The following is a 27,365-nucleotide window of genomic DNA, read 5'->3' on the forward strand; positions in this document are numbered from 1 at the left end:
TGTACTATTTTTTCTTTTATTTTACTACTTTACAAATGATGTTTTTTGTGTGTATATCCCCAAATTATATTTTATTTTTATTGATATTACAGTCTAAATACGAGTACAAAGCAATTTGTATTACAAATGCATCTGTTGCAGCGATATTTAACATTATAAACGTTAAATATCTAGCGCTATAATTTGCAATATATGTAATTTATAGCGCCTTTCTATTTACTTTTCAATTTTTATTACACAATTTCCAGTGCTATCAATATTTTACAAAATAAAAGTATTTTTTCGATAAAAACTCAAAGCATTTCTATATTAAAGGAGCGAGAGAGAAAACACTAAAGCGTGCGAGAGAGACAGCTACTGTTTGACGATGAGATCATCATGCTCTCCCCTTACTTCGTCGCCCCTCGCCAACAAGCTGTTTCTAGCTCCCCCCTTACTTCGTCGCCCCTCGCCAACAAGCTGTTTCTAACTCCCCCCTTACTTCGTCGCCCCTCGCCAACAAGCTGTTCTAGCTCCCCCCTTACTTCGTCGCCCTTCGCCAACAAGCTGTTCTAGCTCCCCCCTTACTTCATCGTCCCTCGCCCACAATCGGTTTGCCTGAGGTAACCTTCTCTCTATAGATCTTGCTCTTGCCCCTCGTCCCTCTTTGCGCATGAGGTAACCTTCTCTCTATAGATCTTGCTACTCTACAGTTCTCTACAGTTCTCTACAGTTCTCTACAGTCAAAATGAGAAAAGTGCTGTGCATTAGAAAGAGAAAAAAAAGATTATAGCAGATCTGTAATTTCACGGTAGAAGACTGACAAGTTGTGTGACAACTTAACTTATTTAATTTTAGTATGTATACATGGATTTTGGTAACTGCTTATTGTAGTAGGTTTGTGTTTACTATTGAACGATGAAAAAATCATTTGTTGAAATAAACAAACGTACCATGGCGAAATCAAACGAGAGTATCAAGGACTGATCAGGATCACATTCAATATAAATTAGGTTATAAAGTGAAAGACTCGGTGTAAATTTGATTTAAATCAATTGGGAAAATTTGGAAGACGGTAGAGTTTTTAATTCTGATATCTGTTGGATTAGCGAAATTATGAGCGATCAATTATCAGAGTTGCAGGCAATTCTGAAGAATTGCTTGGCAACGCTTCAAGAACCTATAATATTTCGAAATATGTTGCGACAATCTGACGGTTCATACGAGTGGCAATTACTCCGATGGAGCCTTTCGGAACTCGTTGAGGTATTTGGAGATAAGGCATTGCCATTCAGAATTGGGGATCATAATAAGCGTACGGTGAGCTGCAGCAATTATACACGTTTTTTGATCATTTTATTGATGATTTAATTGAAAATTTATTTGACGATTTTAATTTGTATCTTTTTTTTTATCAGTGTTCCCTTCAACATCGTAATTGGAATGTAAGCCCTCCTGTGAAACCTGTTGATTTAACATTAGAACAGTTTGTTAAGAATTCAGAAAGATTGAAATACAATAAATGGTTATACTACGATTACAAGCATTTGCGTCAATGCTTTCTGGATAAACCAGAAATTATAAACTCCTTTAATTGGCTCAAGTTTGGAATTGATGAGGAATTAGGACGAAATGGATCAAATTCTACGATGTGGATTGGAAGCAAAGGTGCTCATACTGATTGTCACCAGGACACTTATGGTTACAATTTGGTAGCGCAAATACATGGCAGGTTTGTTATCTTTTTTTAGTTATTTGTTTTTGCATCTTTTTATTGAATTTGTTATATTTGTAGGAAACTGTGGTTGCTTTATCCACCAAATAATGATCTGATACCAGTTAGACTTCCTTATGAAGAATCAACTATATATAGCAGATTTAATATATATTGCCTCAATGAAGAGGAAGAAGAGTGTTTATTAACGCTAACAGATAAACCAAAATTAATAATTCTTGAGCCTGGAGATGTTTTATTTATACCTAATGGCTGGTGGCATTATGTGGAATCTTTAGATTCTGTTAGTATAAGTGTTAATATATGGGGAAAATTGGAACAAGATAATAAAGCGAGAGTCAAAGAAGCTCTTGTTAAATTGTTAATAGCTAAAATAGGAGACTATAAACAATTTACAGTTAAAAAAACTACATTTTATACAACGCAGGTAATTTTAAGAAATGCAGATTATTGATTAAATGGAAATCCAATTTAATTAATTCATGGTGCGTTATTTTAACAGGTTGAACATGCTATCAATAGGTGCGTGAGTAATGAACCCACAAATGAAAGCGAAGATTCGCCTTCAGAAAGCTGTATAAAAAAATTTAAGCCTGACATGTGGAGTGCAAAAAGTTTAGCAGAACAATACCCTACTTATGTCGAACTTGTACCTGACGCAGAAGCCCGCAAATTTGAGGAATTCCTTCGAGAAAGACGAAACAGAGACAAAGATAAATATCCGCCGGACAGAGAAACTGCATCCGCAGATTGTATACCCAATCCTCAATACGATTCATTTGTAGAATCTATTATCAATGCTTTGTGTCATCCAGAAGTTATTGATAAAGCAGCAGAAGTATTATTAGAAAGACACTATTAATCTGTTTCAATTAATTTATGTAATTAGTAATATTGGATTATATTATTATTTTGTTATATTATAATTAATAATGAACTTATAAATAATTAATTAATATAATATCATCTATAAACTGTAATCAGGTGCACTTCTATAATATAAATGTGCTATAAATATAAAGAAGAAAATAACTTCAATTTTTTTTATTTTATTAATTGAAATTTGTGAAATTTCTTTAGCCAGTTGATCAATCATCTTAATTGTTTCATGTTAAATATTCGTCAACTTGATGGTAATTAAAGAGGTAATCCAGTATTCTTTGTTGCACATAGCAAAAAACATTTCAGTTTATGTATAAACTATAATAATTTATATTTCAATACATAAACAATGTTTAATAAACAATATGTAATTTTATATATGGCTTTATATGTTTTGAATTTTTGTCGTTGAATATTTTTTAAATGAGTTTTTATATATCATAAATGTATAAGGTATTTAACCTCCAGTTTTTTTCTCATAAAAAAAGTCTCGTTGATAAAGTGATTATAATTAACCGCCATATTTAGCAAATGTGCACCATAAACGCATGAATGCGATAGATAGATTTATATTTGTCCGAGTCGCAGCGATATACCAATAGAAATTCAACTACTCGGCAGTTGATTGGTTCATTCACCATATATACTCTATGTAATGCGCGCGCATAGTAGTAACGGCGGATAGTGGGAGTCGCATCTAGTATCGCTAACTTTCACGGCGAAAAATTCCGAGATGCAATTTCTGTGATTCCGTCGGCTTTTTTGCTGCTTGTGCTTTGTTCTTTTCGATAGGTCCTTATCGATAGGAGTAGTGAGGGATCGCACGACGAGAGATCCCTCGTGGACGTTGGTTTAGCCGCAACCGGGGTGTGGGCGTCGTGAGAAACGACAATAAAGGCGGATACGGGTTTCGTGCTAACGTGAACGTTAGTACTACGGGTGACGCCGGCCGCCTTGGAGTCTCGGAGCTCTCGAGATCTCCTAAGGCCCCACAGGCATAATACGCGTGACCAAGGTAAGAAGCCCCACGATGCCATTCTCAGCACGGACAGCTCGGATGAAAGTGCCGTAATTTGTATACCCCGCGAAACGAAACGCCACGATCCATCATCCCTGTTTTGCCCGGTTTTGCAACTGCAGTCTCGATTGCAACAATGTCGACGTCGCTATCGTCGTCGTCGTTATCGTCGTCGCCAGTTTAACCTCTCACTTTGCTCCCAGATACGATCGAGTCTCCCTAACCTCTCTAGTCTTAATTAGCTGATCATTGTAATTAAAAAGACTGCAACGTCATAAAGTTAAAATGGTGCGGATCTCGTAAATGCTTACGATGCAATCTACATAATTCGTGATGTCATAATCGTGATATTTCTTTTGGTCATAATTTTCTATACTTTGGTTACTTTTCAAAACAAGGAATGCAAATGATGCAAGTCGATTTCTTGGGATGTTTTCGTCGTACAATCTTGTATTCAAGAATCCCTAAACGTATTTCAAAATTGTAAGATAAAATTTGAATATAATTATAAAAATTGTACACAAATCAGAAATCAACTTGTGTGTTTTTTGCAGGGAAAATTTCTGCAATATTAATTTTTCTTGTGCTGTTCTCTCATTACTTCATGGTTGTTTAATTGGGCATGCTTAGAATGAAAATATGTGTGTGATTCAACATTTTCATATTAAAATATAAGGGCCTGAGCTGAAAAGCTTAAGGCATTAGTTCAGAATTAAAATTAGAGAGGTTTGATACTCGTGATAAGATACATCATTTAGCATATGAATAACGAGGAAAGAAATTTTAAACATAGAAATACGCTAGTCATGTTTTTCATCTTATTCTTTTACAAATAAAAATATCACAGCTGGAAATAATAAGAATTGACCAGTTATTATACGAGATTTAAATATGCCATTTGATGTAATAATTTATTTATTTGTTTATTATTTACATATTGCAATCGATACTGTAGATCTGTTATAATAACTATATACATATATATGATTTGTCGTTATACTTTATCCAGAATTAAGTTTCTTATTTCCTCACCATAGTCATGAAACTATGATGCCAGAAGGAAGAAATCAGATCAATATTTGTTTTGTAGTTGAAACGAATTATTTTTTTTGTATACCAATAGAGATATACATTGATAAAATATGCTGAAAAATGTTCTCTATTATTATTTTGTATTAGCGGACAAATAATTTAATATATATGTAAGATTGCATTTTCAGAGAAAAAGGACCTTTGTGACAATTAGTCAAGATTTACAACTATTTTCTAATGTAAGAGTCACAAAGATGATCCGTATTTTGTTAATCTATCATGCAAGAAGAAACTTGACAGGATTTCTCGTTTCTGAAGTCATAACTCAATATGACTGCAGCGTGGAATTGGGAACCTTAATGTTCTCCAAATATTATCATAATTGTGGCAAAGTTTAATTCTGATGCAACGTGAAAACGGAATATTGATATATTGTTATATGAAGAATTTTTATCTCCTTTAAAGAAGAATAAGAATGTCTTACAGTTGTAGAAAATGAATTACATTTTGCCAAAAATCTGTGACATTGCAATACGTCATTATTAAACTAAAGCTTTTTTTCATGTCTTATCGTTCAGCAACTTGCTCCTGGCTCCTTCCCCATTTTCTTTCTTTTTCACTAGACCCAAAAAATATTCTTTCAGGTTGAAAGTTCGTTCGCTATAGTTTCTAGTGCAGTACAAAAACGGTTCGTGGTTTATCGGTACTTTCTTAGTTTGTGTTGTGTTCAAGTTGAAAGTTTAAACCGACAACCGAAAAAGTTCCGCGCAAGAGAACCCGACAAAAAAAAAAAGAAACAGTATGTTCCGTACATGTGACAAGCAAAGTTCAGTTTAAGTAATAAAGTATAAAAAAGTTTTCGATAAAAGAAAAGAAAAGAAAGTAATAGTTGTCGAAAGTTGTGACATAAAAAGTATGTTCGACACGGTATGGATCGCGCGCGTTGTGCCATCAAGACCGAATACTTCACAGGCTCTGATTGACACAGGTAAGCCCTGCGATGCTATTGATGACTGACTTTTTCAGTGCTACATTCGGTCGGCTACGCCTAGAAAGAAAAACTTAACTTATCAAGTAAGAGAGGAATTTGAACGAAGTTACATTTAAAGATTTGATCGAGATGTTTCCCGCTCCCGTTTGTCTTAGAGTCGCCCGCCGCTTTCTAACAGTCGTTATTGTTTTACAGGCTGAGATAGTTTCAACATGTCGGACTCTGGTTCAGAAAGTACATCCTCGGAGGGTTTTGACGGGGATAGGAATCGACTTGCTATCACGGTCGAGGTATCGTCGCGTTACTCCCATCACTCCTCGGGTTCCGAGCGACGGAAGTCCGCGGCGAGTTCCTTGTCCTCCGCCGGAAAATTTCCCAGATCACCGCTGTCGGGCGGGGACTCGCCGAGATCGACTCCGATGTCGCCCAAGTCGCAACGATCCGGAATAATGTCTCCCAGTGAAGAGGGCTCGCCGAGGTCGATCCGTAGTTTATCGAAATCCCCGTCGTTGTCGTCCCCTCTCTCGCCGACGTCTCCAGCCACGCCGCCGAGTCATTCGGGGAACAATTCTCTCGATTCGCCGCGATCGGATCGCAGCATGTCACGATCGCCTGTACAGGACAACGGATCGTGCCTCTCGCCCGCGAACGACTCGAAATCGATGCACTTCGCCGACGCCGAGTCGAAAGCGTCCGATTTGGAAGCGGACGCGCAGAGATCTGCCGATAATTCGTTAAAATCGTACTCGTACAAAAACAGCGGATCCAGACAAAGTTCGCCCAAGTCGCCCAGATCGGGCCCGAGTTCCGTCAAGTCTCTCATATCGGCGAGGAGTTCGCCGAAGTCGTTCAAATCCGGTCCGGCGTCTCCCATGGACGATCAAGAATCGGCGGCGCACTCGCCGGTGCATTCAGGCCCGCGCTCTCCCGAGGAAGAGAAGAACGGTTCCTTTCACGAATTGGACAGCGAGCAAATTTCAGACGGCGATATCGAGGATGATGCTGAGCCGGTGTGCAAATCGAAACCCACTCCTGTCACCCACAGCGAGGATCTGTCAGATGTTTCGGATCTCGAAAGCATCGACGGTCCCGAGGGCTCCACCGAACGAAATGCGGAGATGGAAAAGGAGCAGGGCGACAAGCAAGAAATCACGAACGACGGTGAAAATACGGAGAAGGAAGGCAAAATTGCGCCAGTCGGCTTGACGGAGGAAAGTGAACAATTGGACTTTGAAGCGGATGGTCAATGGAAGGATGAACGCGATGAAGGTAAGAACGCTATAAATTTGAAGCTTTAAGCCAAATTTATATATCAAAATTGAATAAGTATTTTAAAAATTGCTAGGAATACAATCTAGGTATTTTTGAAGATCAAACAAGAAAATAGCAGGCTGAAGTTGTCGTGCATGCTTATATATTGTTTTTTTAACGTAAATGTATCTTGTGTAAAAGGTTTTTTTATTTATTTAAAAATGAGATAATAAGCTTAACACTAGAAGATTCTGGGAAAGTAGCTCCGTGATATTTTGCTTGTTTCTTTCTCTCTCTTGTCTTTATATATGGATTATTTCTGTTTTTTCAAATTCATGATTTTTATTCAAGCGATAATTGAAATCGTCGATAGTGAGACATTCTTTTTCTTAACATGTGAGTGATTTCAAACATATCTAACAAACTTTCCTCCTTTCATCCGTTTAATGAGAATCTAACTTATTGATGAATAACGAGCACATCACAACAATCACATGCTGGATAAGCAAGGCGCAGGAAATATACACACACAAGTATGATAAATTAATGTGAATCCATTTTCGAGTAAGTAGAATTTAATTAAAAAACACAATTTACGTAAAATTACAAAAAGGACATAATTTTGCAGCAATTTTTAATACATAAAAACAGTAGCAACTACTCAACTATCTACTGACTCGAAAATGGACAATACAAATGAACACAGCATTTAGAACAAAGCAATGATTGAAACCAAGTGATTTATTAGAATGCACGTTTTATAATAATAATATAATGGGATAATTTAGAGAAAGAAATAATTTCAAACTATGTGCTGAAGGAATTCACGTGTTGCTGAAACGTTTACGTTAAAAGAAAATAAAACACGCAGCAGCTTCAACATAGCAGCCTATGATTTTCTCGTTTGATTTTTGAAACATTGCAATGTAATAATTTTATAAATTTTGGGACATTCTTATTACATTAAAGAATAATTATATATTTTATGTATCACGATCGCAAGTTATAATTGATAAAATTATAGGTGAAACTGAAACGTCACTCGCGAAAGAAAGTAAGGAGAATGCGGAGAAAGATAGTAAGGATAAAGACAAGGACAAAGCAAAATCAAAAGATTCCGGAGAGATGAATGACAAGGAAGAAGGGGAAGAGGGGGAGAAAGAGGAATCAGAATTGGAAGAAGGAGAACTTAGTGACGGCGACGACGCGCGGCCGGAAGAAACTGAGCCGAGACCTGTGTGTCGCTTTTATAATCGCGGACAGTGCACGTGGGGTGTTAGCTGTAGATTTCTGCATCCGGGAGTGACGGACAAAGGTAATTACACTATGTTTGATATGGTGAGGCCCATGGCGTACCCGCCGCACGCCGCCGCGCCACACGAATATAGATCTCACATCGAAAGACCGAACATGGTTCGATCGTTGTCCGGTTATGCCGCACCGACGCACGCACCGAAGGTGGAAGAAGCGCCGACCGAATCTGCCTGGGAGCGCGGACTGCGACACGCTAAAGAAGTAAGTTGCATTTGCACGTAAAACATTCCTGCGTATTCGTGGTGATAAAAAAGTTTCGGGATAAAACAAAAAAAAAAATACTAAAAGTGTATAGAATAAAATTTAAGAGCAATCAAATGTTTGATTTTGCAATTTTTCGGCCGCGCTGTATGAAGCTTGTGAATTAATAAAAATAATCCCAAGAGCGTAATCGAGTTTTAAAGAAGAAATTTTCTTTTCACTTATCTAGATGATGCGTAAAGCTAATAAGCGCAAAGAATCGGATATGGATTTCGAGGAAAAGAAGATGAATCTGAGCCTGGGACAGGACGAATTGGACAGAGAAGCGGGATACTACGTCAGAGCGGCTAGTCCCGAACCACCGGTTGAAAGATGGCCGCAGCGTGAAGCACCACGCAGAGTACCGTCCTCGAGAATCACGCCCGAGAGATATATCGAGGAGCCGGAAGGATATTATCCGCCTCCCGCGTCATCCGACTATTACAGGTGAGGCGACACTTGTACTCGATCAAGTTTTAGAACAAAAAAAAAACAAAAAAAAAACGAGAAATTATCTTTCAATTATTACTCAAAGTGCTGGAGTTCCACTGTTTATTTTAATCTTTGTTTTTTTTATTCAGCAGGAGGGTGCACTATAAAGAGTCTCGTGAGTATCGAGAACGTATCGATTATCATGCGATCCCGCGTGGCACGCATTCAGTTTCTCCGCCGCCACCGCCACCGCCGCCGCCGCCGCACAATCGTGACCGAGAGAGGGAACGCGACCGTGAACGCGAGAGGGAGCGGGATTACTACGAAAAATATGAGAAGAAGCACAAACGGCCGTCACGGGAGGTTATTGTCGAACGCATTCCACCGACGAAGCCTTGGCGGGAGGAGGAACCACCTCCTGCCGAAAGAGGCAGGGGCGACGAATGGGCGGATCCGTGGATGCGACGCAAATCCCCGAGCGCTGTGCGTCGCAAAACATCGTCTCGCCGATCACGCCGGCAGTCCTATTCTTCGGGTTCTTCTTACTCTTCAACGAGGTACTTTAATTTTTACGCTATCGACTATTTACATTCGGATGCCGAACGTTGCAGAAAAGCATCTTGGAAACTTGAAAAAGTTTGTCAAACGGAAAATTGGCTTATTGAGCATTATTTTTCTCGCAAAGAGACAACGGAAAGGTTGTAATAGCGCGTTAAGGCTTTGATTTTCCTGCTGCAACCGTGCGCGTGTATTGGATTATAATATTAGGCCGTATATATTTCTCGTTCAGTTCTTTAGAGAAGAGAGTTTACACATCCACTTTTGATGCATGTGAAAGCATTTAGGAGCATACGTTATCTTTTTAGTTCTAGCCGTAGCTCCAGTCGTTCTAGCTACAGTTCTTACGACTCCCTATCCAGGTCCCGTTCGCCTTCTCCTCCCTCTAGAACCCGTTCCGCTGGCAAAAGCAAGACCGCAGTTATTAGTTCACCACCCGCGAATCCCCCGACCGTTGCGGCGACCGCGCCTCAACGCGGCGCTATGTTAATGAATCCTCCCGCTCCGTCTCCTCGTCCGCCAAAAGGCTCCATCTCTCCTACGGGCACGCTGCACCGACGAGCCGGACTGAACCCACCTGCGCCGAGCCCGTCTCAGCGTCATCACGACAAAGCCAGGGAACAGAAGACCGCCATGGCTGCGGCTGCCGTCGCCAAGATTATTAAAAGTCGCTCGAGATCTAGGTAAGAGTCCTTGATTCATGAAAGAGTTTGTATCATGGACCTAGGAATATATGGACAACGATAGCCAGAGGGGCGGGCGGGAGACTAGCCGACCAAGATGGCGGCTACGGGTAACCCGTGTAACTAAACGAGCGCGGAATTTATAATGTATGAATATTATTCATTGCGCAAGCGCCAAGTCAAGATTAGGTTAATAACACCGCCATTTTCTAGCCGACCAACATGCCGCTGCGTGATTTCCCCCTGCCGCTCAGGCTTCACCTCCCCCGCCTATAAGACCACTTATCACTCTGTCCATATATTCCTAGGTCGATGGTTTGTATAGATTTATTACGAAGAATATGTGGAATAAATTGTTGCAAATTTCACTCTTAAAAAAGGTATGAGAAGTCGATATATCTCGAAGTGTGTTGTTGACGCTTTTCCGCGACGCTGATTGGTTATCTCGATTATTCTGACAGTTCGATAGTTTGAGGGCAACGGTTATTTAAAATTTTTAAAAATTTTATTAAAATATTTAGATTTTATAATTATTAAATTATTATAAGTGCGCGCGCGTATTGTTCTAGTATTTTAGTAAAATAATATTCAACTATAAATCGTCGTGTCCGCACAAATGTCTGTTAATTTGAAAATTATATGCATAATCTGACGTGAGAAACTTAATTCAACGATGTGACAGAGTTAACATTCGGAATTCGGTTTTGATTCACGTCGCGCGTGTTGCATGTAAGAATAATACATTTCAGATCGTCTCATAGCAGCTCTGGATCGGAAAGCAGTGGGAGTAGCAGCGACTCCAGCGAATCGAGCTATTCGTCATCCTCCAGCGAGCTGCGCAGAAGGAAGGGCTCGACGCCGCCGATCACGCGCAAGGACTCCAAAAGCATCGACGCTCTGAAGTTGAGCGGCGCGAAGCAGCAGATCAAACTCACATTGAAGCCTACGAGTAACACTACGGCGGTGAAGAAAATCGACCGTAGCGCACTTATGGCCGGCAAAAAGCGGAGTATCGAATCGCCGCCGATGATTGATAGCAAGGCGCAAGTGGCCGCAGCGGCGGCCAAGGCCGCGAAAAAGGCGAGCTCGCGCCGCGAAGAGTTACTGAAACAATTGAAGGCCGTGGAAGACGCGATTGCGCGTAAACGGTCGAAGGTTTGAAGATCGAGACGAGGCGCGCGTTCCGTTACACGCGGATGAATATGTAATAAGCGTTTTTTTTTTTTTTTTTTTTAGGTATATTATGTAATTAGTTGCCATCACCGTCGCAGAGTAAGTTTATGACAAAAGTATAAGACGCCTACTATAGAGATCGCGATGGCATATAGATAAAACGAATACATGTCCCATTTTTACAATGCAGAATTGAATCGTAACATTTTATTTGTTCACTGGACTTCTCTTTCTTTTTTTCCTTCAGTTAAGCGTATAAACATAATGAATAGTATTGTACATGGTCGCACAGCGATTTTATTTTAGTAATACTTGAGTGATTATTTTTATGTAAAATGTAAAATAAAAGGAATACATCGTAAACACGTAGAAGTGTAAGAATATTTTAATGTATATGTACATTGAACTAATTATCAGTTAATTAAATTCTATTGAATTTGACACATATGTGTGTGTTGTGAAATGTCTCAATGAATTTGACATTATTGAGTAAAACATGTTGGTAAAGTGATATCGATCGACTACAAATTGTATCTGTACAAATGTCTATTCTATTCTATGAGAGATTGACCTCGAATTTTTATCCACCACGTTCAGAAACTGAGCTCACTGAGTGTTAATAAATAATAACCGGTGATGTAAGTATATTCGTCAATGCCGATTTGACTTGCAAAAATTGTCCCCTTTGTTAACACGTATGTTTGCTATTGAATGCTACGTTGTGTGCGATTTTCATTTTCTCTGCACTTTATTATTAGAATGCAAAGACCGAGAGCATTCTTTCTGTGAAATAGAATATACTTCACTTTAATTTTAATGTAAAAGTATGATATTAAGCCATCAGCAAATGGATTGTCAAAGATCTCCAGGTTGCCAAATACAACAATTATTCTGATAATTATTATATGACAATTATTCTGCAGCTGTATTCTATGTATCAATCGTATGGAACATATTTGATAAAAATTGCACTTTCTTATTAGAATTACTATCAAAAGTGTACATCTCTGATATATTCATACTAATTTCTTTCCGTTAAAGCAAACAGGAGTTAAATTTGTTAATGAGAAACAGAGAAATGTGCTATTCTATTCGATCTAATACGGTGATAAATATATTATAACAATATTTATGAATTATCTTGCAATAATTTATTGTCGCGAAAGTAATAGGTTTTTCTTTTCACTTCACTTACTAATTCAGTGAAAAATTTTGTTGTACAATCAAACTAGAACTCTGCATAAAACATGCGTCATGTTGAATGTTTTTTAGATCATGTTTTTTTAGATCTTGATAATGTGAAAGAATAATTTCAAAAATAGCAAGAAACACATTTGTAAATGCAGCGACTTGTATTACGAGAAAGAAAGATTTTAAAAACTTACAAACATTTTGCACTTCTCTTTCACGTATGAATATAACGTAGCGTATATTAATTTCATGCTGTGAGCATTCCATTAATTTAAGGTACATGCTTTATTAACAACAGACTTTATTAAATATAAGTTACAAAATAAGATTGTTACCGAAGACACCAAATCTTTTAATTCTAAACATAATAAATTAATATGTCTCTTAACAATCCATACAGAAGCGCCGAAAAAACAAGCGCACACTTCTGTTTATTATTCTATAATTACAAACTCTGTAAGATAACGTACGTGCAAGTTGTCCCCTTTGAGCTTTGAGCTTGATTCGCATCCCAAATATTTTAACGAACGTTTGCATAATATGAAATTACACTTTGCTCCGAAAAACCGAAATCTACATTTTTCGGAAATTATGATGTCATTTGCATGTCTAGATCTTTGTATTCGTCCAAGGAAAACCGAATATTTGGATACTTCTTTAAGAATATTTTCGTATATATACATACTATATACATGCTTTATATTTATTTTACAGAATCGTTTAAATCCAGATAAATACAAATTCTATGAAACATTTGTAAATATTATTCTCAGATATTAATCCAAATATTCGATCCGGTATAAAAGATAATCCGCAATGCGTTTTTGTGAAATGTTCAAGTATCGCCAAGACGACTGACATCGATTGTAAAACAGATCATGAGGAGTAACGCGCTCTTACACCCTCGAAACAGGCACGTCGACATCCGATTGCCTGTTCGACAGATTCGTCTCTGCGTTTTCTTGCGTCGTTCTGATCGGCATCCCCATGAACTTCGGCTGATTGGTGCCGTTCAACGTGCTGCGCCGCGCTCTGGAATTGGTTCCGATTTCAGGACTCGTCTTCACTTCGTTGTACTTGAAGAGACCGTCGCCGGGCGCCGGCAGGCCAATCTTCGGCAACTTGTACCACCAGTGATACGTGACGTACCACGTGACGACTGCAGCTACGCCGCCAAGGAACTTCTCGATCATGATGTGATAGTAGAGAACCGTCGACACCAGCATAATGTCCCACAGCAGCTGCTGCAACGTCATCGCCACGAAGAGACCGCGCAGGTACGGCGTGAGCGCCCGATGCGCCTTCTTCAAGAACTCCAGATCGCCGTCGGAGAGGCTTCGCAGCGGGCCGGTACTAGTCTCGCTCGGTGTGGACCTTGTGTGCTCTTCACGCATAACTAGATCTTTGATACCCTCCCATCCCACCAGGGAAGAGCCTTCTTCGGCGAGGATCAAGCTGGAATAGATCAGAATGAAGGTGTGTCCCGATATGTCGAGACCGCTCCAGAATCTACCGGACTGCAAACATCTGGTCTTCGATTGCAAGTTGGCGTCGCGGGTGCCCAGGCATCTGCCGTAATTGGTCTCGATATAATTGAACAGCTTTGTCCAAACGAGCCAAGCGACGGTGGCGAGGAAGACCCGCGCCAGGTGTCTCAGTAGGATCGGCCGACGGCCGCAGCCGAGCGTGTGCGCCGTCAGAGCGACCCAGGGCACGACCACGGACAGCAGCCAGCCCCAGCCCCACTTGACGAAGTACTGATTCAGGGCATTGTCAGACCTGGCGAAATAAGTTCGCGGCATTGCAATGAAGTCCGCGATCAGCGAGATGGTGAATATCGTGCCGCAGTAGACGGCGACCTTCAGTCGGGTGTCGAACAGCAGCGACTTCTTGCACACGTGCAGCAGCATGGTGACGAGGATGAGGCCGATCGAGCTCGGCGTCGCGGTCGGTCGGGTGCCGCCGCGGTCCTCCTGCTGCGCGTTGCTCGGTCGAAAGTTCATCCGGCTTGAACGCAGGCCAGGATAGCCGGAGTAGCTGGACGCACCGCCGGCGTTCCCGGACGACGTGTGGATGCTCCGCCGCTTGCCCGTCGCCATACCGAGAGTTTCCGACTTGGAATCCTGATTACCGGTTCGCGTGCTCGCCGATGTCGCTTGAAGGCATCGCACGGGATTCAATCTCGCTCGTCGTCCGCTCGTTAAAGACAACAATACGCTCCGTCATCCACTGGTTGACCCACTCTTCTCCTTACGTATTAGATGTGTAGTGATGTGTAGGTTTGTTCGTTTTACGCACACTTCTTGCACTTTTGCACTTTTTTGGTTATAAAATAGACGTAGTAAGTGTAGATTGCTCATGTCGTTCGAAGAATGTCGAGAATTTAGAAAGAGAACGGAAGTTTTGATCAGTTTTCTTTCTCACATATAAGAAGAGAGGTGGTGATAAAAGAAGGGCCAAGTAGGGATTTGCCTCCGAGAGAGAGAGAGAGAGAGAGAGAGAGTGTCTAAGGAGTGATGTTTATTCTGTTTCGCATGTTTATTTAAATGAAAAAACAATAATAATAATTTCCATAGCAGGGGATGCCTTCTAATAGGTAGACTAACTAAGGCACTATAAACGTGAGTATTCTCGTCTGCGCCATTTTTATCCCATTCCCCCACTCCTTGCCTTCACGCTCCTTTATCGCTGAGCTAAGAAGTTTATGGTTGCGTTCCGTTTCGCACATTATGCGCACGAATTACATAGAAAACGTTCCGTTTCACTCAATGCGCGCATGAACAGCGCTTAGAATTCCCTAAATCCCCACCACCTGCAGCGCATAATACACGCATCAGCTACCTCAAGTTTGAGTTGCAGCAGCTTATAGCCGAGAGCACAAGCTTTTACATAAAGCATAACGCATAAGCATAAGGAAATTGATTGGTCTATATATAAGCATAAGCAAATGCATAAGGAAATGGACCAATCAATTTCCTTATGCTTATGCGTTATGCTTTATGCAAAAGTCTGCAGGCTCCGGCCATATGCGTTCCATGCGATTGCGTAATTGCATATGGCGATTGATAGCGATATTGTAAAAAGTGTCAAAATAGGAAGAGTCATAATGGAAGAGTCATTGATGATTCACTACTATTACTGTCACTCATTTTATCAATTAAAAACATTGTCACATTGATAGCGCAATTTATTGTGGAATCCATTTTGATTTTCCGCTTCTAATGCGTTCAATATCGTTCCGTTTCAAAGCATGTATCATGCGCATAATGAAACGAAACGCAGCCAATGCGCTAAGCATTAGCGATGCGAACGATGCGTGCTATGCGCAAAACGGAACGCAACCTTATAGCGTTTTCGATTATACAGGATTTGAACGACCCAGGGTTGGTTAATGACGTCATTGCAACCTCTCCACCAATGAAAGACTTGCATTTATAGTAAAATAGTGATTGATCAACCCTGGGTCGTTCAAATCCTGTATAATCGAAAACGCTATTAGTTTACACCGATTGTTTAGTACGCGTATCAAATACTAAATTTGCTTCTCCGATAGGTATAAATCGTTTAGTGTAAAATCTACACCAATCAAAGAAGCTGATTTAGTATTCGATACGTGTACTAAACAATCGGTGTAAACTAAAGCCGAGAGCACAAGCTTTTACATAAAGCATAACGCATAAGCATAAGGAAATTGATTGGTCTATATATAAGCATAAGCAAATGCATAAGGAAATGGACCAATCAATTTCCTTATGCTTATGCGTTATGCTTTATGCAAAAGTCTGTGCTCCGGCCATAAGCCTTTGTATCTTTTTTTTTGTCCACAGTCTCATAATCAAAATACACGTAAACACAGAGTTTGAGCAGCTAGGGGCTATAAACCTATATGGGTTTCTCGGTACCAGCGTTTGTGGCGCTTTCACTGAGTGACAGAGCCAGGATTGGAACTAAGTGGTGCCCAAGATCTATAGAGAGAAGGTTACCTCATGCGCAAAGAGGGACGAGCGGCAAGAGGGGCAAATGCAGAGAGGGGCGAGCGGCAAGAGGGGCAATGATGATCTCATCGGCGACAGAAGCTATCTCAGACAGCTACTGTTTGTCGATGAGATCATCATGCTCTCCCCTTTCTTCATCGCCCCTCGCCATTAAGCTGTTTCTAGCTCCCCCCTTACTTCATCGTCCCTCGCCCTCAACCGGTTTTACTGAGGTAACCTTCTCTCTATAGATCTTGCTCTAGACTAACTTCACAGTGAGTATTATTTTGTTAACAACAATTAAATGAACAACCAACAAATGTCAAGATTAGGCTAACAATAACAAATAAACGACTAACAATTAGCTGCAATTGTTAAACATTGGACAAATTAATTTTGGTTGGCTATCTTCACGTAGGTCTCACATTGCTAATAGGTCTGTTCTTTATAGCTGAACTGGCTGCACTAGTTCAGAGTTTATCTTTCTTCTTTCAATATGGAGGGAAAAAGATAAACTCTGAACTAGTGCAGCCAGTTCAGCTATAAGGAACAGACCTCATTGCAGGATGCTTGCATCACTGTTCAGGGCACATACAGTCCATCTTTAACTATACTTTGTTAATGATTCAGCGATAGTGTTATATGAAAATAAGAGGTTAGTGAAATCTGTCAAATGCAATCAAATTTCGATTATATTTATTAACAGTTACATAATTAACTAACTTATTTTATTAATTTAATATATATTTAATAAGTTTTACTTTTACCTGGAAAGAAAAGCATTTATTGACATATATAGCTCAGTTACAGATTACTTGAAGTTGCAAGGATGAAAATTTCAACATTTAATAAAAATGATTCTGTATTGTTGGTTGGAGAAGGCAATTTCTCATTTTCTGTAACATTATTGCAACATGATTTAAATATTAAACTTATTGCTACCTGCTACGAACGTAGCGTGAGTCAAGATGCGCAAAGAAATATAGAATATCTTCAAAACAATGGTTAGTAAATTATCAAGCACAAATTTATATACGAGTGTTTCATAATGTCCGTGCCAACGCTCGTGTGCGGTTAGAGTGTGGTAAACTGAATAGAAAAGTCCTTTATGTTTTGCAATTTTCGCAATAATAATTGAAATATTAATTAAAAAGTAACGAAACATAACAACACGTATTACTTCTGCTCTCGCCATGCGTTGTTATTTTTCGTTGTCGTCACGCTTAGAATGTACAGTCTATGGTCTATACGCGCAACGCGTGATTATTCGTCAATCCTTTTTAATTAATATCTCAATTATTGCGAAAATTGCAAAACGGTAAAGGACTTTTCTATTCAGTTTATCGCACTCTACCCGCACACGAGCGTTGGCATGGACATTATAAAACACCCTGTATATATGGTTATATATTTACAATATTAATACAACCAAATATTTGCTTTTCTTTTCAGGTATTTGTGTATTGCTTGATGTGGATGCTACAAAATTGGAAGAACATTCTTTATTAAAATCTAAATTGTTTGACAAAATCATTTTTAACTTTCCTCACGTTGGTGGTAAAATGAGAATAGAGAAAAATAGGAACTTGCTAAGAAACTTTTTCATTTCATCTGAAAGAATGATCAAAGAAAATGGTCAGATATTGGTGACATTATGCAATGGTCAAGGTGGAACACCTATGGATAAGCCTGAAAGGCATTGGAATGATTCCTGGAAAATTGTAGAAATGGCTGCACATGGAAATTTCATATTGACGAGAGTAGAACCCTTTTTATGGCAATCTTTCCAAAATTATATTGTAACAGGTTATCGTAGTTTAGAAAAACAATTTTATATTGCAGGCTCATTAGTACATTTTTTTACAAAGAGAAAGCCGCCTACAATACACAATATTACACCTAGTTGCAAAATAAATGTCTCTCAATACGATACAGATAATATTACATGGAAAGAAGTAACAAAGAATATTCAGAATACAGCAGATTACAATGTCAAGTGTATTTATCCATGTGCTTTTACATTTGATCTAACTTTTTCTACTTACACAAATTTTAATACAGCTGAATTTTATCAATTGTTGTACAATTATGCAGGATCTATTATTAATAATGTTGATTTCATCGATTGCTATTTGTCTCCTGACAAAAAGATAAAGAGGACATACAGAATAAATTATAAATCAAATTATATACCATTATATAGAAAAAGAGTCATTGAGTTACATCAAAATGCAATCACAAATTTTGTAGAAGACAAATTTGGCGTCATCGTCTCAAGATAAATCGAATGCTAATAAAAGACGACCATTTTACAGTAAAAAGTGAATATTTTGTTAAAATGGTACACACATAAAGTAATTTATTTTATTATTAACACGAGATATGAGGTCTACATCTTTTCTATTACTTTCAGATGCATTGTCTTCGTCATTTGAAAACCATTGTTGCCAGAAATCCAATTCAAAATCAAGGCTGTGAAATAGTATTGCATAAAAACACATGTAAAGTTTTAAATAGAAACATACTTAGGGCTTTGTCTGTCACTGCATGTGTTCACAAGAAGGAGTCCACAGCTAAAGCTCTGTCTAGTATAAAACCGAAATCAAAACATGATACTGTGCAACATTTCGTCGATATAAAACAGGTAAGAACATTATTTTACTGAACGATTTATCCATCTATGAATATGTAATTACTTTTTATGAGTTACATATTTTATTATGTAATTATATGTATACGTATTATTTTCCACTAGGTAAGAACAATCGGTGGAAACGGCGGAAATGGACTGGTATCGTTCTTACGATTGTGGGTTAATGATCGGGCCGGTCCCGACGGAGGCGATGGTGGAAATGGTGGTCACGTAATATTCGAGGTACGATTATTGCGATTAAAAATGAAATAAAATAAAAGTAACGAAATACAAAGTTGAAATAATATAAGTTATATGTTTATAACGATTGTACTCACTATGGATGTAACATATAGCTTTACAATGCAGGTGAAAACAGACGTAAAAGATCTTAACCATGTAGAGTCTGTAATTAGAGCTGAAAATGGAGAGAAAGGTTATAACAAGGATTGCTTCGGTAAAAATGCGGAGCATAATGTGGTTTATGTGCCTGTTGGCACGATCGTGCGTGATACGGATGGTAGGATATTAGGCGACCTGGATAAACCCGGAATGATGTTTATCGCCGCGAGAGGTGGTGCCGGTGGGCACGGAAATGCCTATTTCAAATCGAATGCCCAACAGTCACCTGAAATATGCGAATATGGTGCAACCGGAGAAAATTTAGAATATGTGTTGGAAGTAAGAAGCATGGCCCATATAGGATTAGTGAGTATATATTTTTCCGTCACCCTGTAATTATGTTATTTCATTATTAGTGTATTTCACATTAATTTTCACAAGAATATATTTACTGTATTATGTTACAAAACACATCTTTTATCGCATAAAATGTCCTTAAATTTCTTGTCACCAATAGATTGGTCTACCAAATGCTGGTAAAAGTACACTTTTAAGGGCAATATCCAGAGCCAGGCCAAAGATAGCGGCGTATCCTTTTACTACTTTAAAACCTCATATAGGCATGATACAGTACGATGATTATGAACAAGTAGCAGGTAATTTATATTATATATATTAGCACAGTAAAGAAAAGAGAGAGGTATATAAAACTTCTTACCTTTTTTTTCACTTTATTACTGTTTATTTTTTAGTGGCTGATATGCCCGGTCTCATAGAAGATTCGCATAAAAATAAAGGACTTGGCATAACTTTCCTCAAACATGCTGAACGTTGCGCCGCTTTAATATTTATCATAGATATTACAATGGACGAGCCATGGGTGGCTTTACAAACTTTAAAATATGAGATAAGTCAGTTTAATGAAAAACTAAACGATAGGCCTCATATCATTGTAGCCAACAAGATGGATTTATCAAATGCCGAGGTGAGTTGGGATTTAAATCTGAATTTTAATCTTAATTATATGTATATTGAAACATAATTAATTCGAATAGAGAACAAGTGTGTCAATTGTAATGAAAATCTTGAATAGTTATAATAATGATTGTAATTTGTATTGTAGGTTAATTTACAATTATTCAAGGACCGTGTACATCTGCCGATAATACCCATCTCCGCTAAAAAGGGCAGTAACATTTCCACTTTATTGAAGGAAATTAGAATATTGTATGATAATCTTAAAGTTGACGTATCAGAAAAAGACACCGAAATTTTTGTATAACACAATAAAGTATTCCAGTAAAAATGTATACAAAATTATAATGTTCTTATCGCGTTAACATTACGCAGCTTTTGTACAAAATGTAAAATTCTTAACTACACATTTTACTTGCGGCTGATTCAAGATCGTTGAAAACCACCTGTTTAAGCTCGTGTATGGCTTTCTAAGATGTGGATCAAACACGTGTTCGTATAAAGGCATCAATGCGGTGAAGACGAATATGTCCGCAAGAGTAATCCTTTCTCCTATCAAATATGTTTTTGTACATAGTATGTCGTCCAACTTTTTCAGAGCTCCTAGAAGATCCTCTTTAGAAGCCTTTGCATTTGCTTTCATATCTTTGAAGGCGGAAATGCCGAGCGATGAAAGCACCCAGCCACTGACCGCCGGTAAAATGTGGTTTTGCGCGTAACTAGTCCATTGTAAAATTTGACTGGACGCTAGCAAGTCATCTTCACGCCGTAGCTGCGAATTTGATAAGAAAAATGCAATGGCGTTGCTGTTATGCAACGTAACGTCTGCCGTTTCTAACATTACATCGCCAGAATTAATTTTGCCACTTTTAACTTGCTTTAAAGTCAAACTTTTGCCACTATATTGCGCGACTATTTGTGCCAAATAACATTTAGTGCTCCCAATATTTGCATAAAGCACCAATTTTGATGAAGATCCCACATTAAGTGATTGAATGTCATTTTCTGAAGTTTTAGGACTATTGTTAGCAGTACTATTGTCTGAAAGCAGACATAATTTTTGATAGCTATTGTGATTAGTATTTAAGATAAAAAAAAATTCCAGATTTATAAACTAAACTTACTATTAACAATTCTACAGTACAAATTATGGTAAAAAATTATTTCGACATTTACCTGTGATCCCAAGTTTTTCATTGGCAAACTCACTGGCCTTTCTCACTATTTCATTAACGCATGCTATATTAGTACCGGAAGCTTGTGCAGATTCCGCTTTTCCGCCTCCTTTGCCGCACATCACAAGTGCAATCGCTTGAATCCATTCGTTCGCCTTCAGTCCTTTGGATACTGCAGACTGGAAATAATTTAATGTTACACGATTGTTGTTATTGTTATCGCAACGCGTTTTAGGATAAATAATCTCACCTTGGGAACAGAACTGAGAGCGAATATCTTTTTGACATCGCGATCGACGCTTATAAGCAAGGCGCTAGTTTCCGGCGACACAGCTCTAATTTTCTTCAACGCCGTGTCCAGAGCTTTCGTATTACTGTAGGCTTCCAGCACCTCAACCAATACTTGGCATCCGAGTTTGGACTCTATTATGGACTGTGCCGTTTCCACAACCGTATTAGCGATAGCCGCTTTGGCCGCTCGTTCCTTATCGTCGAGAGACTTCTTCAATTCTTTCAACATGTTCCGCATACAATCCTGCATATAAAAAGACTAATTATTTATCGATATATCAATTGAAATTAATACTTTGTTAAATGTAATTGCCTTTCTCCATCCAGGAATGATGGCATGCGATATGTCTTCCGTTAATTCCACGATATTTTTCACGTATTCCTTAGACTTTTTTCCAGACTTGTCGGCTTCAATCGTCGCCTGAAGTTGGATCAGTTGATTTTGCAACAACGTCGCCTTCTTAAGAGCCTTGGTTGCTTCGGGTCCGCTGAGCGCTACTATGCGCCTGATACCTTTAGCGATAGCTTCCTCGCTAGCTATTATAAAATCACCTATATGGCCGGTGTAGTGCAAATGCCTGCGGAAAGCAAATTGTGAATTTAAAAAGGTGATTAGAAAAAGCATGATTAGAAAACATGTGTCAATATAGAACGACATTTACGTTCCACCGCAAAATTCTACGCTAGTTTCAAGAGCAGCTGCGCTTAAGGGATCCTTTTCTAAATCTTCAACTGGTATGCCCATGCTAACAACGCGCACTGGATCGGGATACGTCTCTTCGAACATTGCGCGTAAACCTTGAATGGTTTTCGCCAAAGCTAGATTACTCTCTTTAGCATAAATTGTCTTATTTCTCTTTATTATGTCGTTGGTGATATTTTCCGTGTTTTTCACCTGCTCCGTTGTCATCGGTCCTGTTGCGAAAATAATTTGCGTGACATGGTTCGTGCTTGCATTTCTTTCCTACGCACCTTTGTTCGTGAAATCAAAGCGGAGTCTGTCTGGCGCAACCAATGATCCTTTCTGATCGGCTTCTGTTCCCAGAACTTTCCTGAGTGCATGATTCAGGGCGTGTGTAGCACTATGATTGGCCATTATAAACCGTCTACGTGCTGTATCCACATTTGTGTGGACTTTATCTCCTTTTCTCAATGTGCCTTCACCCACAGTGCCAATGTGCAACACATAGCCGGCTCTGACTTGAACGTTCTTTATGCGAATCTCTGTGGCCTTTTAAAGCAATACGCTGTTTAATAAATCTTGCTTTTTATTACGGGAATTAAAAATGAAAAACAAAAGAATTTATGTACCTCGTCATCAACTTTCACCAGAAATCCCTCATCATATATCTGTCCTCCTTGTTCCGCGTAAAAATTTGTTCTGTCCAGTAAAATTCCAACTTCATCACCGGAAGATACTGCATCGACGAAAGTCTTGGCGCGTCTTAGTGCAATTACAGTACCAGTGCACGCTCCAAACTCATATTCCTTATACATAACAGAATTTCTGACTTTGTAATCATATTTCAGAGAATCATCCGTAGGCTTAACGCCTTGCTCTTGCAATTCAGTGATGGCATGGATATCCAAGTTAATTTGATCATCTATTCCGCCGGCTTTACTTTGAGAAATTAACTGCAATATCGAGGAAAATTCTTTGTGTGTCAAGAATACAAACGTACAAAAGCATCTATATCGAATTAACGGAATAATTGCTATGTAGTCAAATATACCTGTGCTTGTTTTTTGGACTCTTCATAACCCATCATATCGATTTTCAATCCTTTTTCTTCAGTCATTAGCTGAGTGAGATCTATTGGGAAACCGTAAGTATCATACAAGCGCCACGCTACATCACCCGGCACAGTATCGGCTGACTCCAACTTTGCTATTGTTCTATTCAACAAGTTACGACCGCGCGACAAAGTTTTCAAAAATTGCGCTTCTTCCTCGTTCACAATGTCAATTATACTTTGCGGATCTTTTGTTACTTCTGGAAAAACTTCACCTAGAACAACAAAAAAGTAACTTTAGAAATAATGCGCATAGTAAATTGTGCCAAAATTTTTATTAGGATAAAAATATTTACCAAGAAGATCCACAACTACATTTATTAGAGATCCAAAAAATCCTGGCTTAGCATTTAACTTCTCTGTTGCGTAGCGCACAGCACGGCGTAAAATTCTTCTCAAGACATATCTATATGTCGAGACAAAAATGTATTACATTTTAAAAGACATGGAAAAGATAAAATAAAGTTTTTAATAATCTTGCTTACCCCCTGCCGGTGTTATCAGGCATTCCTCCATCTGCCAAAGCAATTGTAATAGTTCGAGCATGATCGGCCAGAACTCTGTATGCCATATCTATTCCGTTAACGTCGTCGGCTCCTACTTTGCCCTGATAGGGCGGTGCACCTGTGCCTTTTTTAATCGCAACAAATAAAGGCATGAATAGATCAGTGTCATAGTTGGCACGTTTATTTTGAATTACTGATACCAATCGCTCTAAACCCAAACCACAATCTATATGTTTCTTCGGTAATGATTTAAGACTGCCATCCAACTCTCTGAAATATTAGGAGATTATAAAGATTTATAAAATTTAAAATTATTAAATAAATCTTAAATATTAAATTAAATAAATTGTCTTATAAATCCTGTATGTTATTCTACAAATTGAATACCTATTATATTGAATAAATACGAGATTCCAGATTTCTAAGACATCAGGATCATCCATGTTGACAAGGTGAGCTGCTTCTCTACCACCAATACGATCGTAATGAAGTTCACTACACGGTCCGCAAGGTCCAGTTTCACCCATTTCCCAAAAATTATCTTTCATGCTGCCTGGTAAAACGTGTGAGGCAGGTACTCTGTAGATTTATATCATAAGCTTAAAATTTTAAATTAAAAAAACATTAAAATACTTTTAAAATACTAAAATTAATAAAAAAGAATAACTTATTAACAAACTTATTATAAAGTTTAAGATAGTATACAAGATGTTCCACATCGAATGCATTGTATGGTAATGGCACATTTTTGAGATTATTTTGAGATGAAAATTCTAATACAAAAATATCTATAATTTTTGAATAAAAGCATTTAAAGTTGATCAGTCAAATCACTCTAAATCGCACATCGCAGTTCAGGCATGGCACATTGCACAGTATTGAAGATATCTTCAGATATCAATCTGTTTTTTATTGTACATAAAATTATATCTATTTAAAAACAAATCGATATCTGATGTACCTTCATTGCTATGCGATGTACCATGTCTGAGCGTGCAAATTTGGACCAACTTGATTGTGATCAACTTTAAATATTTCCTATTTAAAACTATTATAGCCTTGACATTTTGGTGTTGGGATTTTCATTTTAAAGTGAACTCAGGAATGTGCCATTACTATATAATGTGTTCGATGCGGGACCCCCTGTATGTCAATAAACATTTTAGAAAAAATTTATTATATTCTGAAATAATTAAAAAGTACCCTAAAGAAAGCCATATTTCCTTGCATTCATCATCTGGTGCTAATCCATTCTTTTCATCACCTCCAAAATATGTCACATACAATCTGTCAGCTGGTAATTTCAATACGTCTGTCAAAAATTCCCAAGCCCAAGTACATATTTCTTTCTAAAAAATATAGTCCTCTAGATGTCATGTATGAAAAAATATAAAAAATAATTATCAATTTTGTGAAGATTACCTTGAAATAATCTCCAAAGGACCAATTACCCATCATCTCAAAAAATGTATGATGATAAACATCTTTGCCAACATCATCCAGATCATTATGCTTACCGCCAGCTCTAATACACTTTTGACTATTAACTACACGTACCCATTTTGCCATATCACTATTAGGATCAACTGTTCCTAAGAATATCGGCTTAAACTGAAATATACATTTACAATAGAAAATAATCATACAAAATATTATTTATATCATACAAAATATTATTACAAAATAAAGCATTCAATATAAAAATTAAAATTATATTGATACCTGATTCATTCCAGCATTTGTAAAAAGTAAAGTTGGGTCATCATGAGGTATAGTTGAACTTGAATGCACATACTGATGACCTTTACTTTTGAAAAAGTCGATATAAGCTTGCCGTATTTGTTTTGCATTCATACTGGTTAACATTTTGATATCCTAGAGCTCTCTAACTGCTGTAATGTTACAACAATATTATGTATACAAATGTAAATATCAAATATATTGCAACATAATTTACCATATGGCCTCAGGTTGCATCAGACATTCAAAAGAGAGACACAGAATAATAAATTCACGTCGAACGAATAAAAGATACTTCTTTCTTTATACGTCACAGAATTACATTTTACAATCTCTAATACTATATCAGAATTGCACAAATAAAAAAAAAAAAAAGAGGCTAATGACAGTTTGATATAAAACTTACTCTCAAGCAAAATATTGAAATACAAACACAGTTGGTCCACGCGACTAATAACGATACATACATAAGAAGAGAAAGGTAAAACGGGAGAACCCAGAGCACATGCACACTTTCTAGCCACTCAATCATTGAATAAAAAATACCAAGAAGCAGTGATGCAAACTCGAGCCGACCAGCACCAAGGCTCCGTGGTAGGGGAAGCATGCACACAAGCGAGAATCGCTTACGCACACGTACGTGTGCGGTAACGTAATATATATATATATACAAAAATTTTTTATAATTTATTGCAGCGCTCGGAATTAGTGCACATTTCGAGCCGATTCAGGAGACGACGCCTCCTGTTCCCCCACTACCGCCCGGCCGCTGGCGGCCGAGCCGCCGATAGCTCTAACGCAAAAGCGTTTTATACAAGAAATAGACTGGGTTGTTGAGGCACCTCTCAGAAAATAGTAATATTTTCTTTGCTACATAAATAATGTTTATTTTCATTAATAGTTAAATACATATATTATGTATTAATGAAAATAAACATTATTTATGTAGTGAAAAAAATGTTACGATTTCCTGAGAGATGCCTAAACAATCCAGCCTATTTCTGATATAAAACGCTCCTGAGCCAGAGGCTCAGCCGCCAGCAGCCTGGCGGTAGTGGGGGAATAGGAGGCGTCGTCTCCTGAATCGGCCCGAAATGTGCAACTAATTCCGAGCGCTGGTTTAGATAGTATATCAGTGTTTATAAAAGGGTTTATATACCACGGACTAAGGAAGAGGGACCGAGTCTAAAGTCCTAGTTTAAGCGAGAGGGGATGGTAATTCAAGCGTGCGGGGGGGACTGCTTTCCGCCATATTGATGTAGCGATTCTCACACAGAGATTCTGGGCTTGTTCGTTTTAGCTACACTGGGGCTGCTCTGGGTCTACTCTACACAGGATAATACAGGACAGATAAATAGTTTGTCCTGTATTATCTTGTTTAGAGCAGACCCAGAGCTGCCCCAGTGCAGTTAAAACGAACAAGCCCAATGTCACATTGCTATATGTGTCCTTTTCTAA

General features: G+C 38.3%; 5 protein-coding genes across 20 annotated transcripts; 3 read left to right on the top strand and 2 right to left on the bottom strand.

The window, feature by feature from the left end:
* The first annotated feature begins 646 nt into the window (after nt 1-646).
* Nucleotides 647-2,972, top strand: HSPBAP1 (HSPB1 associated protein 1). 2 transcript variants are annotated; one of them, XM_012379705.2, is made up of 5 exons: nt 647-836; nt 1,089-1,299; nt 1,398-1,711; nt 1,775-2,141; nt 2,217-2,972. In XM_012379705.2, exons 2-5 carry the CDS (start codon nt 1,096-1,098, stop codon nt 2,574-2,576), a joined length of 1,245 nt encoding a protein of 414 aa, XP_012235128.1. In that variant the 5' UTR covers nt 647-836; nt 1,089-1,095; the 3' UTR covers nt 2,577-2,972. The 2 variants fall into 2 exon arrangements, with proteins under 2 accessions (XP_012235128.1, XP_067205544.1); XM_067349443.1 differs by having other exon boundaries at nt 647-1,299.
* A 305-nt stretch (nt 2,973-3,277) lies between these two features.
* LOC105679603 (zinc finger CCCH domain-containing protein 18-like) lies at nt 3,278-12,186 on the top strand. Of its 7 annotated transcripts, none has more exons than XM_012379727.2 (8): nt 3,278-3,611; nt 5,291-5,634; nt 5,833-6,906; nt 7,913-8,403; nt 8,633-8,889; nt 9,024-9,431; nt 9,741-10,115; nt 10,865-12,186. In XM_012379727.2, exons 3-8 carry the CDS (start codon nt 5,850-5,852, stop codon nt 11,274-11,276), a joined length of 3,000 nt encoding a protein of 999 aa, XP_012235150.1. In that variant the 5' UTR covers nt 3,278-3,611; nt 5,291-5,634; nt 5,833-5,849; the 3' UTR covers nt 11,277-12,186. The 7 variants fall into 7 exon arrangements, with proteins under 7 accessions (XP_012235150.1, XP_067205527.1, XP_067205528.1 ...); XM_067349426.1 differs by having other exon boundaries at nt 10,877-12,186; XM_067349427.1 differs by having other exon boundaries at nt 10,880-12,186.
* A 577-nt stretch (nt 12,187-12,763) lies between these two features.
* Fitm (acyl-coenzyme A diphosphatase Fitm) lies at nt 12,764-15,221 on the bottom strand. The gene has a single exon (XM_012379733.2). The coding sequence runs from the start codon at nt 14,576-14,578 to the stop codon at nt 13,376-13,378; it is 1,203 nt and encodes a 400-aa protein (XP_012235156.1). The 5' UTR covers nt 14,579-15,221; the 3' UTR covers nt 12,764-13,375.
* A 1,786-nt stretch (nt 15,222-17,007) lies between these two features.
* On the top strand, nt 17,008-20,744 carry LOC105679597 (mitochondrial ribosome-associated GTPase 2). Of its 5 annotated transcripts, XM_012379717.2 has the most exons (10): nt 17,008-17,108; nt 17,258-17,457; nt 17,906-18,451; nt 18,548-18,794; nt 18,867-19,097; nt 19,209-19,328; nt 19,455-19,793; nt 19,945-20,083; nt 20,180-20,412; nt 20,551-20,744. In XM_012379717.2, the coding sequence occupies exons 4-10, from the start codon at nt 18,741-18,743 to the stop codon at nt 20,707-20,709; spliced, it is 1,275 nt and encodes a 424-aa protein (XP_012235140.1). In that variant the 5' UTR covers nt 17,008-17,108; nt 17,258-17,457; nt 17,906-18,451; nt 18,548-18,740; the 3' UTR covers nt 20,710-20,744. The 5 variants fall into 5 exon arrangements, with proteins under 5 accessions (XP_012235140.1, XP_067205541.1, XP_012235141.1 ...); XM_067349440.1 differs by having other exon boundaries at nt 17,906-18,794; XM_012379718.2 differs by having other exon boundaries at nt 17,009-17,108; nt 17,906-18,774.
* Nucleotides 20,518-26,591, bottom strand: AlaRS (alanine--tRNA ligase, cytoplasmic). 5 transcript variants are annotated; one of them, XM_012379714.2, is made up of 15 exons: nt 26,454-26,591; nt 25,890-26,059; nt 25,590-25,778; nt 25,371-25,516; nt 24,555-24,746; nt 24,147-24,437; nt 23,958-24,067; nt 23,602-23,876; nt 23,180-23,503; nt 22,841-23,099; nt 22,531-22,783; nt 22,182-22,446; nt 21,828-22,112; nt 21,579-21,756; nt 20,518-21,443 (listed from the first exon to the last, which is right to left on the bottom strand). In XM_012379714.2, the coding sequence occupies exons 2-15, from the start codon at nt 26,031-26,033 to the stop codon at nt 20,770-20,772; spliced, it is 3,585 nt and encodes a 1,194-aa protein (XP_012235137.1). In that variant the 5' UTR covers nt 26,034-26,059; nt 26,454-26,591; the 3' UTR covers nt 20,518-20,769. The 5 variants fall into 5 exon arrangements, with proteins under 5 accessions (XP_012235137.1, XP_012235135.1, XP_012235136.1 ...); XM_012379712.2 differs by lacking the exon at nt 26,454-26,591 and adding an exon at nt 26,314-26,451; XM_012379713.2 differs by lacking the exon at nt 26,454-26,591 and adding an exon at nt 26,125-26,426.
* Between the last annotated feature and the right edge of the window lie 774 nt (nt 26,592-27,365).

This window comes from Linepithema humile, chromosome 2 (genome assembly GCF_040581485.1).
Source record: "Linepithema humile isolate Giens D197 chromosome 2, Lhum_UNIL_v1.0, whole genome shotgun sequence".
NCBI classification, from domain to species: domain Eukaryota; kingdom Metazoa; phylum Arthropoda; class Insecta; order Hymenoptera; family Formicidae; genus Linepithema; species Linepithema humile.

What these genes read in the sequence shown, in the direction of transcription:
- AlaRS (XM_012379714.2), bottom strand. Translation starts at nt 26,033, where the DNA reads ATGTTAACCAGTATGAATGCAAAACAAATACGGCAAGCTTATATCGAC. An exon ending in CTTTGATTTCACGAACAAAG is followed by an intron (nt 22,784 to 22,840) that starts GTGCGTAGGAAA and finishes TTTTCGCAACAG; the next exon opens with GACCGATGACAACGGAGCAG. An exon ending in CTCTCAGTTCTGTTCCCAAG is followed by an intron (nt 21,757 to 21,827) that starts GTGAGATTATTT and finishes AATTATTTCCAG; the next exon opens with TCTGCAGTATCCAAAGGACT.
- HSPBAP1 (XM_067349443.1), top strand. Translation starts at nt 1,096, where the DNA reads ATGAGCGATCAATTATCAGAGTTGCAGGCAATTCTGAAGAATTGCTTG. An exon ending in GTAGCGCAAATACATGGCAG is followed by an intron (nt 1,712 to 1,774) that starts GTTTGTTATCTT and finishes TTATATTTGTAG; the next exon opens with GAAACTGTGGTTGCTTTATC. An exon ending in CTACATTTTATACAACGCAG is followed by an intron (nt 2,142 to 2,216) that starts GTAATTTTAAGA and finishes TTATTTTAACAG; the next exon opens with GTTGAACATGCTATCAATAG.
- LOC105679597 (XM_067349440.1), top strand. Translation starts at nt 18,741, where the DNA reads ATGCTAATAAAAGACGACCATTTTACAGTAAAAAGTGAATATTTTGTT. An exon ending in GCATGGCCCATATAGGATTA is followed by an intron (nt 19,794 to 19,944) that starts GTGAGTATATAT and finishes TGTCACCAATAG; the next exon opens with ATTGGTCTACCAAATGCTGG. An exon ending in TGGATTTATCAAATGCCGAG is followed by an intron (nt 20,413 to 20,550) that starts GTGAGTTGGGAT and finishes TTTGTATTGTAG; the next exon opens with GTTAATTTACAATTATTCAA.
- LOC105679603 (XM_012379727.2), top strand. Translation starts at nt 5,850, where the DNA reads ATGTCGGACTCTGGTTCAGAAAGTACATCCTCGGAGGGTTTTGACGGG. An exon ending in GAAGGATGAACGCGATGAAG is followed by an intron (nt 6,907 to 7,912) that starts GTAAGAACGCTA and finishes ATAAAATTATAG; the next exon opens with GTGAAACTGAAACGTCACTC. An exon ending in GCGTCATCCGACTATTACAG is followed by an intron (nt 8,890 to 9,023) that starts GTGAGGCGACAC and finishes TTTTTTATTCAG; the next exon opens with CAGGAGGGTGCACTATAAAG.
- Fitm (XM_012379733.2), bottom strand. Translation starts at nt 14,578, where the DNA reads ATGGCGACGGGCAAGCGGCGGAGCATCCACACGTCGTCCGGGAACGCC.